The following is a 21,412-nucleotide window of genomic DNA, read 5'->3' as shown; positions in this document are numbered from 1 at the left end:
ATAAAACCATATCAAGCAGCTGTTATGTGATGTTTTTATGTTCAGCTTTCTTTTGAAGTGAATTGTAGATTCGAGCACAAATCCAATTCTCCCTCCAACCTTTTCAGTAAGTTGGGTGAAAGAGCTTCACCGGTCAACCAGACATACAGTATACAGTAGCACTGGAAGGGTATGAAGTTTGTCTGCCTGGGAACTGTGCAATATACAGTAACCCCCCCAACCAAAACCTTGTTCCCCATCATTGAATGTGTGAATGATAGGCCACTGGGCACACGTTAACTAGGTTGTGAATGCACTTGATTAGATAGCAAAAAGTACAACGCTGTGTGAGATAATTCTGCTGGTATCTGTTGGATACGGTTTAATGAATTGTGGCGAGTATCATTGCCTTTTACCACATACCACATAATGGCGAACATTGCACCCTTGCGCTCAAGCCTGTGTGGTGAAATGAATAAAACATTTGGCAGGCTTTTTGTTTTGTTTTTTTCAAATTAGATGCAATATAGCTGCTTGGTTTACGCCCCCGTGAGCAATTGCACTTAATTAGCGGGCTTATGTTTTCTTGCTGTCTCCCATGGAGAGCTATGAATTCTCCCTCTGTCTGTCATACACAAATAATTACTGAAATGCTCCAAGTCTAGTTTATTTGTGTGGGAGAAGAAGAAGAAGAACTGAGAGAGATTGACAAAGATGAGGCAAGAGCATCTGGTGCAGAGCGGCTTTCTTAGCCAAGGATGTGCGTGCATTCATGTTTAGTGTGACAGACAATCGACATAAATAAGAAAGAAAGAAACAAAAAATGTTCTCATTATAACAAATATAGTTATTTCTCACTTCAGACACTTTCAGTGATTCATGCAACATAAACAGTCCATGTTTTTCCTTTTTTTTGCAAAATTGCAAAACATTACACAGTTCTTTGGGAACATGCAGTGAATTTCCGATTGGCACGACAGAAGAGGCGTGATACTGTCTCTACAGTAACAATAGTAAAGCTTCAGATATAGGCTGGTCACTGTGTGTGTGTATCCATGCACGTTTGCCATCATGTTTGTGTGAATTTGTGTGAAGAACGTCATGTGCATGTGCTCTCTCTCTGTGTGTGTGTGTGTGTGTGTGTGTGTGTGTGTGTGTGTGTGTGTGTGTGTGTGTGTGTGTGTGTGTGTGTGTGTGTGTGCTCGTGCATGCGCGCTCGTGCGTGCGACATGGCCAGTGCTTGGCTGCGAGGGAGCTATAGCCCAGAAGCGCTCCCCAGTGGGAGAGGAGTGACAGAACCAGAGACAGGGACAGTGCTGTGCTGTGCTGTGCAGAATGGCAAATGGTGTTGGGCTATAGCACCACGAGCCCCTGACAGCTGCAGGGAGCCCTTATCTGAACACACGGCGAGAGCTGCACTGGCACACACGCTGACGACGCTCCCTCTGTCGAGGCAGGGATCAGAGCGGTGTGACGCCGACACACTCCCAGCTCCGCTGCCGCTGCAGACGCCGTCTGTCTCTCTCGCTCTCTCTCTCTCTCTCTCTCTCTGGAAACTCGAGATGTTGGCATCAACGCTAACAGTCCAGTAACGTACTGTGTTTGTGGATCTGGCATCGCCTGTGGAAGCTGTCAAGTTGTCTCTATAAACATGGGCTGCACTCACTCGGGACCCTTCAGTTCAGTCTCTCAATGTTTGTTTTAAGTATTCAAGATGAGTAAACTAAACAAAAACAGTTGAATGTTTGGGCTCTGCTGCCTTCATCGGTGGGTGTGTCTCAAGTGGGTGGTTGTGTCTCAAACAAACCGCTTGAGGACCACAGATGGAATGCCATCAGCATAGGACACCCTGTAGCCATTTTACATCAATTGACAATCACATCTCTTGTACATTTTAACTAGAACCTGGTCAAACAACATTTAAGAACTTAAGAACTACTGTATAAACAATTTATGCATCTATAGAACTATCATTGTGATTTGTCTTAGTCTCTGACTAAGACAGCTGCTTATACTATAGAAGCTGTCAGTAACCTTGCCTATCATAACCAGCCCCCACTCTCCACCGACGAGCAGCAACTCTATTGCCCACCATGCACTTCTCCTGGCATTATGCACTGCTCCTACACCTGGCCGGTAAAGTGGACCAGCTGTATAGTGTGCCTGCCTGTCAACACAGCAAGAAGGTGTCAGGGATCTGGGCCAGATGCCTGCGCACAAACCTCGGCCACCATGTGAACCCCCTGATGGGCATGTGCATCATGTATGTGTGCTGGACTCACCGTCCTGACGGTCAGCTCGGGGGGGTTGTCGTTGATGTCAGTGATGGAGATGAGGGCCGTGGCCGTGTTGGACAGGCCGAAGTTCAGGTTGCCCTCCATGTCCGTGGCCTGGACGATGATGGTGTACTGGGACACTTTCTGCAAGGAGAAGAAAAACATGTTCAGGTTGCCCTCCATGTCCGTGGCCTGGACGATGATGGTATACTGGGACACTTTCTGCAAGGAGAAGAAAAACATGTTCAGGTTGCCCTCCATGTCCGTGGCCTGGACGATGATGGTATACTGGGACACTTTCTGCAAGGAGAAGAAACACATGTGCGTGAGAGACAGTGTTGTTTTCGTCGACTAAAACTAAGACGAAAAATGTTCGTCGACTACCTATTTTCACTGACAAAAACAAATGGAAACTAAATGAAAACTAAGCTAAAAACTAAGACTAAATATACTGACAATTTCGTCGACAAATAAAAACTAGACTAAAATGTTAGTAAGGGACTGCATGCTGAAAATAGCCGATCTACTTTGCGACGCGTTGTGAGCTTGTAGATCGGCTATTTTCAAGTGTAAAAACACTCATTACGACGGCATCAAGACCCGCCAAAATACATTTTAGTCGACTAAATCAACTGTAGATTTAGTCGACTAAAATCTTATGACATTTAGTCGACTAAAACTAGACTAACACTAAGACATTCCAGGTGACTAAAATGTGACTAAAACTAAATTAAGTTTCAGTTCAAAGACTATGACTAGACTAAAATATAAATTTGCTGCCAAAAACAACACTGGTGTGAGAGAGACAGACAGACAGACAGACAGACAGACAGACAGACAGACAGACAGACAGACAGACAGACAGACAGACAGACAGACAGACAGACAGACAGACAGACAGACAGACAGACAGACAGACAGACAGACAGACAGACAGACAGACAGACAGACAGACAGACAGAGGGGAGGTGAGACAGCGAGAGAGAGACAGAGAGAGCTGTGACACCCCATGACTCATGTCAGGTATATCCGGATCTGAGAATAAGTAGAAATGCATTCAGAGACACCAATGATATGGTGATACAGTCAGGATACAAACAAGTGACTGATGAAGTAAATATCAATAAAGACATCTAGTCTAGTCAATCTTTACAATCTTCACAAAATCAAACTTCTTCTAATTTTGCAGCATCATCGTTTTTTTTCTTCTTCTTCAGGTTTTGTGTGATACTCTGTTCCATTGGTGGATATTTTTCAAAATAGCATCCTCTCCCTCACCATCTCTCATACCCCAACAACATCCTTCCCGTAATTTCATCACTCCCCCTCTCTTCACAACAACACAATAAACTGGTTAGGTTGATCCACAAGCTCCACCCCAGAACTCATCTGCTTTTGGTAGCCTTGGTTGGCATAGAGTGAAACAGAGAGACCCCTTTTCCACCAGTTGGTTCTTTTTGGTTTTTAGTCCATGAGCCAGAAAATTTGGTGGGCAAACTATACCCTATATTAAATTGTTTATAGGATCAATACAAGTAAATTAATACATGATAACCCTTCCACAGTAGTAGCTTTTTCATATTTTCGATTATTTTGCATATTTTCCTACATAATGCCTCATTTGCATATTTAAAAATGTAATTTTTTTAATACAATAGATCATTGTCTTCATGTAAGTACTCAATGGGGAAGTTTCACGGTGATAACAATCTAATATAGGTATGGTTTTGCCTACTCAATTCATAATTAACGTTTCAATTTTGGAGCTCTGGCTCATGGACTAAGAACCAAAAAGAACTGAACCGGTTCCCCTTTGGAACCAACCGGTGGAAAAGGGGCCAGAGTGTTGTTTATGGAAATGTGTATGGTTCACAATTCACGTGCAGGATTGTAAAAACAAAAAAAGGCACCCAAGTATTTATTCAAATACTTTTCAAGGATTTGTGATGTCCATAGATACTCCACTAGGGTGTAGCGCCACACATTTTGTTCCATGCAATAACTACTGGAATATTTGGAAAGGCCTGGTTTTTGTATTCTTCAGCTGTTGCATGGAATGGGTTGCCCACATTCACAAAATTGATTGGGTCTACTTCTACTTTTAAGTCCTCCCTAAAGAGTTTTTATTTTATTTGTTTACATATCATGATGTTAGAATTATATTATTTTATTGTTGCATTTGATTGTTTTTTACTGCATTAAGGGACCACAATGGCAATATGCCTCTGGGTTTTCTTTTGTGATCCCTTCGACAAAAATGTGCATCTTTGTGTTTGTACATAAATTATGCTTGTTGTCAATCAATCAATCAATCAATCAATCAATCAATCAATCAATCAATCAATCAATCAATCAATCAATCAATCAATAACTGGGATTTGTTGGTGCCCCTTATTTGCACACTAACATCTACACGCGCTCACTCACACTGTTGAAGTTAAGGCAATGCAATGCAGCGAAGAAGCATTGAGCATTGGTGAAAGGATTATCCATTACAGCCTAAAAGTCTCCTCTCTCAGCTGTGGGAGCAGACCCAGATCATCACTCATTTTAACCCATTCTGAACGGGCACCCATTTTGGTGTCAGCAACACGTTATGCTTTATTGAAAAATAGCAGATCTACAAGCTCATATCGCGCCACCGAGTGGCGCGATATGAGCTTGTAGGTCTGCTATTTTTGAAAAATCGAAGAACGACTGACATTTTTTAGAATCTGATCTCAGGTCAGAATGGGTTTAATCAGACCAGTGTGTGTCCGGCGGAAACCTCGCATCAATCTGATCTCAGGTCAGAATGGGTTAATGGAGGCGCCGCCACTCTCAGAAGCACCACGATGCAGCAGATAATACAGTGGCACTGGACAGTCTTTAGCTCAGTTATATTGAGAGGGACCAGCCCCAGGCAGTGCTACAAGCACACACACACACACACACACACACACACACACACACACACACACACACACACACACACACACACCAATGTGACAAACTGCAGATTGATTGACTAAAGCGCTGCATAGACTACAGATTCAAGCTACCTTTTTTTGCACGTTCAAATGCATTTTGCATTCACACACAACCGAGCAAACCAACGTGGTAAAAAGGAGGGGAAAGAGAGGCTGTATCCATCCACACTACAGTGCTGAACCGTGCCCCTGTCCATGGTGCTGAAAGTTCATCATTTCCCCTGCCACAGCTTGGTGGGGAACAGTCTCTCTCTCTCTCTCTCTCTCTCTCTCTCTCAACCTCTTCTCCCACCATAAGCTTGTCTGCTATGTGGCCTTTCTCTGTGCCAATTAATCCATTTGGCTCAAGCTTCCATTGCGCCAGTCTTACAGAGGGAGAGTGTGTGTGTATGAGGGAGAGAGAGGGGGAGAGAGAGAGAGAGAGAGAGAGAGAGAGAGAGAGAGAGAGAGAGAGAACCTAAGCATCAAAGGCAGACCAATGCTGTGAGCTCAGGCTACTACTGTTTGGCCTCGGCTACATGTTGTATCAGTGGGCTAATGTGGGGCTGTGTTGACTTTGGGGTCATAACATGCAAAGACCTGAGAGGCCTTGATGTTGGAGACTGCCTGGAGAAGTGGAAATACGTCTCAGTAGAGGTTGTGTTATTGATTCTTGACCTTTGCTTCTTTGACCTTCTTTTTTCCCCTTTATTTTAATGCTTGGTTCTCTCTCTTTTTATTTTAGACAGAAAACACTCACGTCAAAGTAGATAACCATTTATTATTGCAACAAATTGAATACAGTTAAACTTTGCGTTAACCCATTCTGACCGGGCACCCATTTTGGTGTCGGCATCATGTTATGCTTTAGCTATTGAAAAATAGCAGATCTACAAGCTCATATCGCGCCACCGAGTGGCGCGATACGAGCTTGTAGGTCTGCTATTTTTGAAAAAAATCGAAGAACGACTGACATTTTTAGAATCTGATCTCAGGTCAGAATGGGTTCGTCAGACCAGCGTGTGTCCAGTGGAAACCAGTCAAACAACAATGAGTTAGGGAGCGGCGCAGTCAAACAACAAATTACACACTGTCTCTGTCAGTGAGAAAGGTTACATTTGACAGCCATATCAGTCAGATCACCAAGACCTTGTAGTTAAAAGACTTAAAGCCTAGTGGCTCAGCCACTTAGTGTACAGACCGTAATGCACCTTGTGAGCCCTGTTCAAGTCCCCCATCACCCCCATCTTGTCTGGCGTGTCCCTCCTCTCTCTAACCCCCCTGGGTTCCTGTGTCTCTGTACTGACCTATCTGGTATGAAGCATTAATGCAAATACATCTTTAATCTTAACCCATTTAGACCTAACCTGACGCTGCCAGATGAGGGCGGTATTGGGTAACCATGTTCCCCAACACAGCCTTCATCTGGGATCTCTCAGGGAGTTGAGCTGACAAAAATCCGTTCCGTACCGGACCAATCAGCGTGAGCTAAGGGCGGGATATGTGCGAAACCGGATGTGAAGCTATCTAGACACGTCAATATGATTGGTTGTGTTTGCACACCCACACGGTGATAGACAGACGGTCCCATCCAATCATCTACCAAGTATCTTGAAAAAAAGGAACAGCCCCGTCATCGAATTTGCTTCCGCGATCCCAGATCCCAATAAGCTGTGAAACAAATTTGTGTAGCAAGCTTCTTGGATCTGGCAGCGTCAGGTTAATTTAGACCTGAGGCTGATTCTAAAAAGAATTGCTTCTAAATCGTAACCGTTTTCTGAAAAACCTATGTTTATATAATGTCAGTGGTGCTCAACCTTTTTCATGTCAAGGACCCACAGAAATATCTGTAATTGGCCGCCGACCCCCATCTGAAAATATGTTATTTCAGGGACCCCCAGAAGCAAAGATCTTAATTAAAAAGAATATCAATTCAAAGATTTGCCCTAAATTTAGCTATTTGCTATTGCTATTCTGCGATTTTTCAACAGCTAAAGTATAACATAATGCTTAAAACACCAAAAGGGGTTCCTGTCCAGAATGGCTTAAACCTGGTCGTTTAGAGCTTATTAGAGCTTCAAACACATGTTAATCTGCTCCAGACAATTCTTATTAATGAATACAAAGGCTGACCTTTATTAGATAATGAAATATCAATAGCCGTTCCCCTTACAGAGCAATCCAGTAAATAGAACCTTTGATGCATCCGTCTCTGTCTGGACACACACTGGGCACGTACTGTACATACAAATTGAGCTGACAATGCAGAGCTGTACGACTATTAGCAGTTTGAAGATGCAATGGGTAAAACAAATAAACCTCTCTCTCTCTCTCACTCACAGCCTTTCCTGCAGGGTTATAAGGCACACCTGAGAGCAGTTGTGTGTTTATGGGCCTATAGTGCATGTATATAGATCTGCTCACGCTCAACTGAATGGGAACTGGTTGGACGCACGCACGCACGCACGCACGCACGCACGCACGGGGGGGTACCCTAACAAGCCAGTAAAGGTCTCTAATGAGTCCTATAGAAGTGCTGAACAAGAAGCTCTCTCGGTTAGATTAGAGTCCAGCAGTGAGGGGTAATAATAAGCAGTCTTCTCTCACAACCCACAACAACAGCTCAGCTTCTCCCGCAAGCCGTCCGTCCCATAGACTTTAATCTGCAGGGTTGGAAGCCGTCCGTCCCATAGACTTTAATCTGCAGGGTTGGAAGCCGTCCGTCCCATAGACTTTAATCTGCAGGGTTGGAAGCCGTCCGTCCCATAGACTTTAATCTGCAGGGTTGGAAGCCGTCCGTCCCATAGACTTTAATCTGCAGGGTTGAAAGCCGTCCGTCCCCATAGACTTTAATCTGCAGGGTTGGAAGCCGTCCGTCCCATAGACTTTAATCTGCAGGGTTGGAAGCCGTCTGTCCCATAGACTTTAATCTTCAGGGTTGGTAAGCCGTCCGTCCCATAGACTTTAATCTGCAGGGTTGGTAAGCCGTCCGTCCCATAGACTTTAATCTGCAGGGTTGGAAGCCGTCCGTCCCATAGACTTTAATCTGCAGGGTTGGAAGCCGTCCGTCCCATATAGACTTTAATCTGCAGGGTTGGAAGCCGTCCGTCCCATAGACTTTAATCTGCAGGGTTGGAAGCCGTCCGTCCCATAGACTTTAATCTGCAGGGTTGGAAGCCGTCTGTCCCATAGACTTTAATCTGCAGGGTTGGAAGCCGTCCGTCCCCATAGACTTTAATCTGCAGGGTTGGAAGCCCTGTCAGTCGATTTTTCAAAAATAGCAGATCTACAAGCTCATATCGCGCCACCGAGTGGCGCGATACGAGCTTGTAGGTCTGCTATTTTTGAAAAATCGACTGACATTTTTTTAATCTGATCTCAGGTCAGAATGGGTTCATCAGACCAGTGTGTGTCCGGCGGAAACCTCGTATGAATCTGATCTCAGGTCAGAATGGGTTAATCTGCAGGGTTGGAAGCCGTCTGAGGCCATAAGAACACCTCTGCATGGGGCTCTACCGACACTAAATCCCCTGTGCCTTTTCACTGGCACTAAAAGGGGTCCTTTACTACTTTACCACCCAGGTGGCAGAAGAAAGGGCCAATGGAAAAAGGGCTCGTTGGCCGCTAATCAACAATTCAAGCCAAGAAGGGCCAGAGCAGGATGGCAATATCTGTCCGTTCATGACAGTAGCATGGAGTTAAAGGAGAATTCCATGCTAGAATGCTTTCTTATCTTTCTTACCTTTCTTTGTAGTTGTTACGTCCCCACCAAAGAGGTCCAGGTGTTTTTTTGTGCAAAAACTCCTTATTGGCTATTTTCCCTACCATAAGCCCTCAATGAATTGCATTGCATTGAATGGGAATGGAATGGGGCTATGGGGTGTTATGCTAATTCACTTATTTCCATCGAAATAAGTAGTAAAGTGTGCCGCTTGGGAGATTATTTACATTATGAAGAGAGGATATATACAAAGAAATTATAATTTTGAGCGATGGAAATAAGCAAATTAGCACAACACCCCATAGCCCCATTCAATTCCCATTCAATTCAATGCAATTCATCGAGGGCTTATGGTAGGGGAAATAGCCAATAAGGAGTTTTTGCACAAAATAACACCTGGACCTCTTTGGTGGGGACGTAACAACTACAAAGAAAGGTAAGAAAGCATTCTAGCATGGAATTCTCCTTTAACTCCAGCCTGATTCCTAATCAGTCTTACAACAGTGTCACGTCACCATGAGAGTATGCGAGTGTGTGCGTGGGAGTTAGATTGTATCTTTGTTAAAGCAGGAGCACAGTTGTGAAAATATAAATGAAGTGGCATCTGACAGAAATATAAAACCTATTATTCAGGCAAATTGTTTCAGTTCGAAAACTAATTAAACGCGAGCAGGACTGAAAATGAATCAATGTATAAATAATTAAATCGTGAATTACTACTTGCACAGAAATCAGACATGCAAAACAATTAGAATGTTGTCACAATCTGTCTCTTCCATGTCCGTCCGTCTCTGTCTATTCTCGGTCTCTGTGTTTCTTCTAACCCATTCTGACCCGAGATCAGATTCATACGAGGTTTCCACTGGACACACACTGGTCTGATAAACCCATTCTGACCTGAGATCAGATTCTAAAAAATGTCAGTCGTTCTTCGATTTTTCAAAAAATAGCAGACCTACAAGCTCGTATCGCGCCACTCGGTGGCGCGATATGAGCTTGTAGATCTGCTATTTTTCAATAGCTAAAGCATAACATGATGCCGACACCAAAATGGGTGCCCGGTTAGAATGGGCTAATGCAACCACTTTTCACGCAGCTCCATGCTATTCTACAGTCATCCAGCATGCTCTCAGACTTTCCCGATCAAATGACTCCCTGGCCACTCCTACATTCGTTGACACCTCTCTTCATTCTCCTCAATCAGAGACAGTAGATGAAACCGAGACGGTGTTTTACGGGGGTGCACTGACCCTTTAGGAGACCAGCGGCTGTCCTGAGTTTACTATCGTTATTCCAATGGGAGAAGTGATGTGAGCACATTGGTTATGATATATTACTTCACCCCATAGTCATTAGATATACTAGACACATTCTTCAACACTGTCTCACTATCTTCTGACAGGAAAAAGAAAATGTGCTCACACTGAGATCACTCAAGACACAGATCACAGGACGTTTGTGAGATCTGACAACCAACAGAGTTCACGTGGGGTGACCGCGTGCACACTTAGGACACCAGAAGTATAACACTTTCATACCACTGGTGCAGCACTGGTGGAAAGGCGTATCTTCTGTATCAAGCAACTTTGCCTCAACCTATCAGGGCATGGCTTAATTTTGTCTGGCCTGTCTCCAACTGACCACAGCCATTGGCCTCGATCTAATAGACATTCACTGACAGCTAAACCTGTGACCTGTCCGTCACTTCTTCTCAGATTCCTACCTCAGGCTCCCTCTTCTGTGCCAGCAGTACTGTGCCTGCCTATATATTGAAATTCAAATCAATTAATCCATTCTGAACGGGAACCCATTTTGGTGTTAGCATCATGTTATGCTTTAGCTATTGAAAAATAGCAGATCTACAAGCTCGTAGCGCGCCACCGAGTGGCGCGCTACGAGCTTGTAGGTCTGCTATTTTTGAAAAATCGAAGAACGACTGACATTTTTAGAATCTGATCTCAGGTCAGAATGGGTTAATCAGACCCAGTGTGTGTCCAGTGGAAACCTCGTATGAATCTGATCTCAGGTCAGAATGGGTTAATTAGTGTGATAATGTGAGTTCGTTCGGAAACACTGTTTGTGCAATACCCATTGTACCTTAGTTCAAGTAGTATTACTTGGGTATGACGTCATATTGATACCATCAGGGCTCTCCATACATTGAGATTGGTATATGTTTGGAGAACGGCTGATCTGACCAACATAACACCGGGCAGGGCACTGCACCACCTCGGGGTCCTCGCCTATATACATGCCGAGTTGGAAGTAGATCGGTCCAACGATTCTCGAGATACGCAAAGGACACCTGCACGCAGGCAGTGATACACATCATTTATGGAGAGATTAAATTAAATTACGTGTAATTCAAATATGCTTTATGGACATGACATGGAAACACATATCTAAGTTGCCAATGCCATGCGGTTGTCACAAATGGAAGAACAGTAATATCCAGAGCAGCACATCCATTGAAGCATTATGAAGCAAGACAATATTGAAACTGAATACCACCCCTACATGCTTGTTATTGTTAAACATGAGCAATAACAAAATAAACAGCTCATCTAATACCTGTTTTTTTTTAACCTTCCTTAACAGCACATTTGTTTGTGCTTTTCTTTAGTTTGATGCTCTCTTCCTCTGCGCTTTCATTTCTACTGTGCTTCTGAGCTCTCCCAAGGAATTCTACATCAAAACAAAATGAATTACTATAGCACAAAGCAGGCCTACAAAGAACAACGCAAAATACAATTGGTTCATTCAGAACACAAGCTCACTTTGGGTTGTGAATAGGTGTTAACGGTCGAACGCTTCTCCGAAGCCTTTTCCAGGAAATCTATTGTGCAGGGATGCATTCAGATATGATACTATACACATCCAAGATTTCTCTCAGACCTCTATTGGATGACAATCCTCCACGGGCTTCGCTGGCTGGCATGCGGAGGGCTAAATCCTCACAGAGGCAGGTAATAGGCGTCTCCGCTGAGTTTTACACTGACTCAGCACCTCCCAAAGCAGCCGTGAAGGCCCAGGGCCATTTAGGCGCCCGGCTCTGTGCCTGAATCCCCGGGCCAGGGCCTAATAGGGCCGGCCTGTGGGCGCTCATCATGTCCCCGGAGCTGTCAATGGCAATGTCCTAACCCATTCTGAACGGGCACCCATTTTGGTGTCAGCATCATGTTATGCTTTAGCTATTGAAAAATAGCAGATCTACAAGCTCATATCGCGCCACCGAGTGGCGCGATACGAGCTTGTAGGTCTGCTATTTTTTGAAAAATCGAAGAACGACTGACATTTTTAGAATCTGATCTCAGGTCAGAATGGGGTTAATAAGACCAGTGTGTGTCCAGTGGAAACCTCGTATGAATCTGATCTCAGGCCAGAATGGGCTAATCCTGCTGAGATTCCATCCTGGAAACGGCATCAGGCTGGCAGACAGAGAGGTACTGCATAGCACCGCGCCTATTCAGTGTGCCCAAAGGGTGGGGTTGAAGGGGGGGGGGGGGGGTGAGATAGCCTGGGGGAGAGGAAAGACAACAGCTCTGCATGCCAATCTATGGCGTTCCAAAGGACAGCGGGCATACATGGAGACTGGCCATGCCAGCTGTGACATGGCAAGGTCTCATGAGGACAGGCCGCTGCGTGTCTCTCTCCATGGGACTTTTCAGTTCAGCTCAGTTCAATTAAATTCGTTTATTGGCATCGCTGCGCCAAACAATGAACAACCACACAATGCAAAGACATTATTTGGCGAGCTAGGTGTGTTATGACAAAATAACAGCAAATTAATTAGTTGAGGTAGCTCTTACTTTGTCTCTTTAATCTATTGTTGCAGCATGTGATGCAAAACAAATTAAAAAAGTAGTGCTCCATCACTACAAAAACGTTTGCCTATACAGGGGAATCTAGGTATTAAAAAGAGCCCTCAAGGGATGACAGCAACTCCCAAGAATAACAATAAAGTATAATCTTCTGTCATATTATTTTATCTTATCTCTGTGTTTCCATCCATTCCATCCTTGTCTTTAACCCATTCTGACCTGAGATCAGATTCATACGAGGTTTCCACTGGACACACACTGGTCTGATGAACCCATTCTGACCTGAGATCAGATTCTAAAAATGTCAGTCGTTCTTCGATTTTTTTCAAAAATAGCAGACCTACAAGCTCGTATCGCGCCACTCGGTGGCGCGATATGAGCTTGTAGATCTGCTATTTTTCAATAGCTAAAGCATAACATGATGCTAACACCAAAACGGGTGCCCGTTCAGAATGGGTTAAATCACACTCACAGCTGCAGCAATAACAGATGGATAGACAGCTACGTACAACAGGGACATATCGACTTTAATTTAATTTGCAGTCGAGGCAAAAGTTTGAACTAATGGTGTTATTGATTTGAAGTGAATATTGCCCAGCCCTATAGCCCTATATGTAGTGTATATATATATATAGAGTCCAACAGACACACACACATGGGCACCTGATCCAGTACAGTACTAGTCTCGAGGACTTATGCGTATATACGTATGTACATGCATGTTTACAGCTTAGCCCAGCTGGTTAGCCCATTCTGACCGGGCACCCATTTTGGTGTCAGCATCATGTTATGCTTTAGCTATTGAAAAATAGCAGATCTACAAGCTCATATCGCGCCACCGAGTGGCGCGATACGAGCTTGTAGGTCTGCCATTTTTGAAAAATCGAAGAGCGACTGACATTTTTAGAATCTGATCTCAGGTCAGAATGGGTTAATCAGACCAGTGTGTGTCCGGTGGAAACCTCAGTATGAATCTGATCTCAGGTCAGAATGGGTTAACCTGTGGGCTAAAATATGCAGTGGCATGTGAGACCACTGGAGGTGAGAGGTCCGCAGCCATGTGAGTGTAGACTAGAGGGGTAATTAATTGGTATTCAGCGGTGGTGATCAGCGTACGGTAATCTCCATGCGCCCCCTGGCCTCCTCGTCATGGGTACAACGCAGTTCACCCCTTAATTAAGCACATGAATATTCTAATTAGCTAAAGGAGAGAGCAGAGAGCGTGAGAGACTCTAATGCATGTGGGTTAACGCATTCTGACCTGAGATCAGATTCATACGAGGTTTCCACTGGACACACACTGGTCTGATTAACCCATTCTGACCTGAGATCAGATTCTAAAAATGTCAGTCGTTCTTCGATTTTTCAAAAATAGCAGACCTACAAGCTCGTATCGCGCCACTCGGTGGCGCGATATGAGCTTGTAGATCTGCTATTTTTAAATAGCTAAAGCACGACATGATGCCAACACCAAAATGGGTGCCCGTTCAGAATGGGTTAATGTTGTTATGCGTCTATACTACAGCGCAATCAGCAGTGTGCATGAATCATGGGATATATAGTGTGGCTGTCTATGCATGTACACAATTAAAATCGAGAGTGTATAACAAATGGAATCGATTTATTTCCATTTGGTTCACAGGTACACAGTTAAAATTAATTAACATCTTTGTTAATGTAAACACCAAATTTCCACCCTAGTGCAGCAGTGTGTACAGTATGTGTACAGTTACATTCGGGCAGAAACCTACAGTATGTCTCTGTATGTTTTATTCTTTTAAAGGACCACTTCACCACTTTTCAACCTATCTTCATATAATAGGTCCTCACTAATAATCATGATAAAATGGCACGATTCTTTTCTACTCATTTTTTAAACAAGATTTTTTTACAAAAATGTTTAGATTTTCATTATCGTGAGAACGATGGCTTCCATTTTCGCATTGCAACTTTTCAGGACTAGAAAGCCTGCAGTTTTTATTAGCTTATATTCCCCATCGATGATGGTTTCTGAACTGCCCACAGCCCTCCTATGAGACACAGACCGAGTAGAAAAAGAATTACGCCATTTTTTCAAGATTATTAGTGAGGACCTATTATATGAAGATAGGTTGAAAAGTGGTGAAGTGGTCCTTTAATGAATGCCCTACTTCGTCTTACAGTAGTGCATGACAGTGTCGCTCATAATTAGTGAAAAAAGGTCACAATTCATCACAATCATGACGTATACTTATAGATCAGGTATTTTTGCTGCTTTTGAAAAATGTGAAAGTGAATAACTGTAGTTGTGCCGTGATTTTTTTCCAAACTAAAACATGATCATCAGGTCAAGTTTTTCAAAAGAAGTGTATACAGTATTATTAAAATGTCGTTTTTATATGCGGGCACGCCCACCAGTTCATTAAGTATGCCTGGTTTGCCTGGTGGGTGGTGGTGGGTCAGGTTAGGTGATGGGTGGTGATCCACCTGAACTGAAGCCGCACCCACAGCTGTAGTTGTATGATAAAGGGGGAGGGGTTAGGGGAGGGGCTGATAATGTGATGTCACTATATTACTGTTTTTTCATTGGCACGTTTGACGTTTGTCAAGGGTTCAGCCTCCAGGAAGAAACCCTAAATACAAAGGGAATACATCATTGTACATAAAAACGACTCCAGGGTGTCTAATGAAGTACTGTCACCTCATAGACACATGAAAAACTGGAAAAATACAAAAGATTGTGGCACTTAAAGTCATTAAAGTAATTTAAAATGACTAAGTTATTTATTTATTTATTCCCTGAAAAGCGACGTTTTTTCCGTCCGTCAGTGACCATATCTATGTCCGCCCGCAAGTCCCTCGTGTGTGAGTGTGTGTGCACATGTGTGCGTGCTGCGCGTGTGAATGCATGCATGCGTGCATGCGAGAGTGTGTGTGTGTGTGTGTGTGTGTGTGTGTGGACAGTGTGTGTGTGTTTGTGTGTGTGTGTGTGTGTGTGTTGGTGACCTCAACAGCAGGCACGTGAACGCCCACGTGCGTCCCAGTTTTAGAGGGAGGATCAGAGGCAGGTGGGACCGAAACCTGGTTTGATGTGTCCAGATTAATGAGCTCTTTCCTCAGTCACATCAGCTGCTACCTCCCCTGCCTGGGCCAACGCAGCGCTGGCCTGCATTCACACCACTCATTTATCCCATTCTGACCTGAGATCAGATTCATACGAGGTTTCCGCTGGACACACACTGGTCTGATTGACCCATTCTGACCTGAGATCAGATTTAAAAAAATGTCAGTCGTTCTTCGATTGTTCAAAAATAGCAGACCTACAAGCTCATATCGCGCCACTCGGTGGCGCGATATGAGCTTGTAGATCTGCTATTTTTCAATAGATAAAGTATAACTTGATGCTAACACCAAAATGGGTGCCCGGTCAGAATGGGTTATATTGTCCCACAAAATGTACCGCCGTCATCATGCCATGCCAGCTCTTTGTAAAACCTGGATGCGAGAGGAGCCTTCATGTCCGCCGTGTATTAAAAGGGAGAAAAAAACCCCCCAAATTCGAACGTTTTTACCTTTTGTAGTTATTCGCCAAATACGCTTCCCTTATACCCTGCCTGTAAAAAAGGAATCACGATTTAAAATGTCAACGCGTGAAAGCGTCGTCTGTCCAGGATTAGTGCTCAGAGTCAGAAGGGCCCAGTGGGATTTGGAAATATAAATATTATGAGACAGACACTGCCGTTTCAGATCAGTACTTGTCCTTTTATGACGGCAGTAAAATTCAGCCAACTAAATTAAAAGGAGATCAGATTACCATCATAATGACGGGGTATAAATTGGAGTGCCCATATCAGATTGCCAGTTATAGTATAGTTTTCCTTCAATGTTAGACCAAGGGTTCTCAACGTCGAATTCGGGGACCACCAGGGGTCCAAATGGACACTTTACAGGTCTATCAGTGAACCAAATGGACCCGCATTTGCACACTCTCAGTGTTAAATGAACACTGTGGATTTCACAGTATTGATTGGGGTCCTATAATAACCCATTGTACACTCTCGCTCAGACCTTTAAGGCTCAACTTGGACTTGGACTGGTGGACTAATATATAGAGAGCCACAGAATAGAAGGTGTGTGTGTGTGTGTGTGTGTGTGTGTGTGTGTGTGTGTGCGTGCGTGCATGCATGCATGTGTGCGTGCGTGCGTGCGTGCGTATGTTTGCACGCGTGCACACGGCTGTGTGGGTGTACTGTGAGCCACAGAAGCCATAACAAGCCTTAGGGTAAGCAGTCCGTCATAGAATACTTCTGCTGCCCACAGGCTACTTGAAGCAAGCTGGGATAAACAAACGTTGACTCCGCTCTGACCCGGCTCATTAGTGTTGTAATACAGAAGACAGAAGGGTTGTAGGGGTGTCTCTAGTGGCGGTGGAGGATGGACACAAACACGGCCGCTATAGACACATACTCAACACACACACACACAGTTACTATAGTTACACACACAAACCTCCACAAGAGGTCAGGCAGTCAGACAGACAACATAAAGTAAGCAAGTCTCTGGGGTGAGTGTGTGTGTGTGTGTGTGTGTGTGTGTGTGTGTGTGTGTGTGTGTGTGTGTGTGTGTGTGTGTGTGTGTGCAGAGAATGGGAAGGACATGAAACACAGGTCTCTGGGGACTTTGTGAGTATGTGGTTGATGCACTGTCTGGTCAGTTACCCCAATAAACTTTAACGCATTCTGACCTGAGATCAGATTCATACGAGGTTTCCACTGGGACACACACTGGTCTGATGAACCCATTCTGACCTGAGATCAGATTCCAAAAATGTCAGTCGTTCTTCGATTTTTCAAAAATAGCAGACCTACAAGCTCGTATCGCGCCACTCGGTGGCGCGATATGAGCTTGTATATCTGCTATTTTTCAATAGCTAAAGCATAACATGATGCTGACACCAAAATGGGTGCCCGGTCAGAATGGGTTAATAGAAACATGAAAATAATGGAAAACAATACTGGTTGGTTTGCACTTCTGAGAACGGTGTAGTAATGCATTATTAGAGTGACCTTGTGAGCCTGCCCTGAAAAGCCGAAATACCCTTAATCACTGAGACCTGCTATATGGGGGGTTATAGGTTATTATGTGGCCTTATTAGTGCTTTTGCTATAGGAGCTGAAGGTGAAGACCGTAATACAGCGGGTAATGGAGTTTCACATACAGTACAGCAGAGCAACAGATCAACGCATTACAACCTCATATGACAGATATATATATATGACCTTGTCTTTTGTTTAATATGAAAGGCCATTGGGTAACAGTAAAGTGGACACAAAATGGGAATACATGACGCAAAAAGGTGATTAAATGTGTTTTATAACAGAGCTGTTGCAGAAACCTCAACCTCTAAGCCCTATAAACCAGTGGTTCCCAAACTTTTTAGCCTCATGTGACCTAAACTAGTGAAAATAGCAGATCTACAAGCTCACAATGCGGTGCGAAGCGGCTATTCTCACTATATACTCACTACTCTAAATTTATGGAATTTCTCACATTTTTCTTTTATTTCTTCATGAAATCATTGAATGAAGGTTTTTTTTTTAAATGTTTTTTTGAAAATGTTTTGAAATAATCCTAACTTAATCCATTTTGGGGCGGGAACCCATAATGTTAGCATTATGTTATGCTTTAGCTATTGAAAAATAGCAGATCTACAAGCTCATAGCGTGCCACCGAGTGGCGCGCTACGAGCTTGTAGGTCTGCTATTTTTTTTTTAATCGAAGAACGACTGACACAGAAACATATAGCTTTATCAGAAAACCGCCAGGATGTAGAAGACATTTATAGAATCTGATCTCAGGTCAGAATGGGTTAACCTATTCTGACCGGGCACCCATTTTGGTGTCAGCATCATGTTATGCTTTAGCTATTTAAAAATAGCAGATCTACAAGCTCATATCGCGCCACCGAGTGGCGCGATACGAGCTTGTAGGTCTGCTATTTTTTGAAAAATCTAAGAACGACTGACATTTTTAGAATCTGATCTCAGGTCAGAATGGGTTCATCAGACCAGTGTGTGTCCAGTGGAAACCTCGTATGAATCTGATCTCAGGTCAGAATGGCCGTGTTAAACAGGACAAAACACTGACCTCTCTGTCCAGGCCGGCGGCCACGGTGACGATGTCTCCGGTCTCGCTGTTGATGGTGAACATGTTGGGGATGGGGCTGTGGGGCGTCTGGGACAGGATGCGGTAGCGCACCATGCCGTTGGCCGTGGTGTAGTCGTCAGCGTCGCTGGCCGTCACCTGCATCACCGACGAGCCTGAGAGGGAAAGGTTGGTGATGAGTGGAACCCTTTGTAGCATGGGTTTTCAACAGGTGGTCTGTGGACCACTGGTGGTCCGTGAAGGTGTTGCATGTGGTCCCTGACCATGCATTTAGTAATGTAGGAAAGGGAAGATTCATATTTGAATTTATTGTATTGACCAGAAGTTGAGAAACAATGCAGTAAATGATCTAGTGACAAATTATGTCGATCAGTTACTGGGAAGTCTACTCTGAACTTCCACAGAAAAATTAGTTAGAATCTCAAGGGAAACCATACCGGATTGCCTGGTTGAGTCACCATTATAAAGAAATGTGCCCATAATCAACCGCAGGTGTCTGCTTACTCATAGTAAGTTACAATGAACAGCAACATGAGTTTAATATGGAAGGTTAATTTCTTTTCCCCACACCACGACGGTATCCCCCCTCCCAAAACAACAGTGGTCCCCAGGTTAATTCTCAGTCAGGGTGGTGGTCCCTGGTTCATAATCAGTTGAAAACCCCTGCTTTGTAGCCTGGCCCGGCCTGGCCCAGGCTGGCCCAGCCTGTGTGCCGGTCCAAAAGAGGCGGTGCGGATCCTATTGGTTCAGCGATCAGAGCCCCCGCCCGGTAGAAACCAGCGGAGAACACTGACATCACCGAATTTTGGAGTGACAGCGCACACTGTTATTGGTTAACGAAAAACACAAGGAAGTGGGGCTTCCGGTGCCAAATTTATCAATGGGTTTCCTTTCCTCAGGCTTTTCCTTTTTGAGCCGAAGGCGAACAGAAATAAAAGCCTGGGTACATACTGGAGGCTAAACCTTTTTCAACCCAGTGATGCCTGAAACCTAATCTCAGTATGAGCTGCGATTGGTCCAATCTCGAGGGAACATTATATTCATACATTCCTAGATACATAGACAGCGCGCACGCACACACGCGCATGCACACGCACACACACACGCACACACACACACACACACACACACACACACACACACACACACACACACACACACACACACACACACACACACACACACTCTTGAAAGGGTAAATACACAGCATGAGAAACAGGATGAAGAAAAAACTATAAATATATTGTGAAAATAGAGCTATGGATTATTCAAGCCCCTTTTTTACACACATACACAAACAATGTACTGCAAGAGATGTGCTTCTTTCTGTAAGACCACCACCACTATCTGGAAACACAGAAAACCTTCTGTATAAGACCACCACTATCTGGAAACACAGAAAACCAGACAAGAAATGAAAGTGCCCTGTACGTAGCAGCAAACATTTCAGGGCTAGGGCTTTTAGAAGTTTGTAGCTCTACCGAGTCCATTTAGCCCATTCTGAACGGGCACCCATTTTGGTGTCAGCATCATGTTATGCTTTAGCTATTTAAAAATAGCAGATCTACAAGCTCATATCGCGCCACCGAGTGGCGCGATACGAGCTTGTAGGTCTGCTATTTTTTGAAAAATCGAAGAGCGACTGACATTTTTAGAATCTGATCTCAGGTCAGAATGGGTTCATCAGACCAGTGTGTGTCCGGCGGAAACCTCGTATGAATCTGATCTCAGGTCAGAATGGGTTAGTAATGAGCAGCGCTGGGTCGACATCTCCACCATCCATTACTATTAGCCTTCAGTGACAGCGCTGCAGCTCCCCTCAATGGTACCATGCTCTCTCCCTATTTGTCTTGGAATCACAGATAAACACTGCCATTTAACCCATTCTGACCTGAGATCAGATTCATACGAAGGTTTCCACTGGACACACACTGGTCTGATGAACCCATTCTGACCTGAGATCAGATTCATACGAAGGTTTCCACTGGACACACACTGGTCTGATGAACCCATTCTGACCTGAGATCAGATTCATACGAGGTTTCCACTGGACACACGCTGGTCTGATTAAACCCATTCTGACCTGAGATCAGATTTAAAAAATGTCAGTCGTTCTTCGATTTTTCAAAAATAGCAGACCTACAAGCTCGTATCGCGCCACTCGGTGGCGCGATATGAGCTTGTAGATCTGCTATTTTTCAATAGCTAAAGCATAACATGATGCCAACACCAAAATGGGTGCCCGTTCAGAATGGGTTAAGGTAGACAGGGGATGGGTTGTTGTCTGTCAGCACGTGTATGTATGTGCTCGCGCGTGCGTGTATGTGCTCGCGTGTGTGTGTGTGTGTGTGTGTGTGTGTGTGCTCGCGTGCGTGTGTGTGTGTGCGCACGTGTCCTGTACCACAGCTTCCCCCCAAGCAGAACTATTGATTTGCACAAGCTTGTCAGCCAGGCTCTCACAAATGCGACCAGGCAATTAGGAGCACTCTGTGCAGGAAGAGAGACGTGACCTCGGCCCTCTCA

The 21,412-nt window shown here is 44.2% G+C and overlaps 1 protein-coding gene across 2 annotated transcripts in view; it reads right to left on the bottom strand.

Annotated features, from left to right (window-relative positions):
- The window catches only part of cdh4 (cadherin 4, type 1, R-cadherin (retinal)), a 310,166-nt gene that overhangs the window by 36,722 nt on the left and 252,032 nt on the right, over positions 1-21,412 (bottom strand). For both annotated transcript variants that reach the window (XM_083771514.1, XM_083771515.1), the window contains exons 8-9: positions 18,872-19,044; positions 2,262-2,399 (exon numbers count right to left, since the gene is read on the bottom strand). In XM_083771514.1, the coding sequence (XP_083627640.1) occupies positions 2,262-2,399; positions 18,872-19,044 (311 nt within the window). The remainder of the gene's footprint in view (positions 1-2,261; positions 2,400-18,871; positions 19,045-21,412) is intronic.

Source organism: Protomyctophum parallelum (genome assembly GCF_964188405.1).
Source record: "Protomyctophum parallelum genome assembly, chromosome: 8".
Taxonomy (NCBI): Eukaryota; Metazoa; Chordata; class Actinopteri; order Myctophiformes; family Myctophidae; genus Protomyctophum; species Protomyctophum parallelum.
This window is presented reverse-complemented; position numbering and strand designations above follow the sequence as displayed.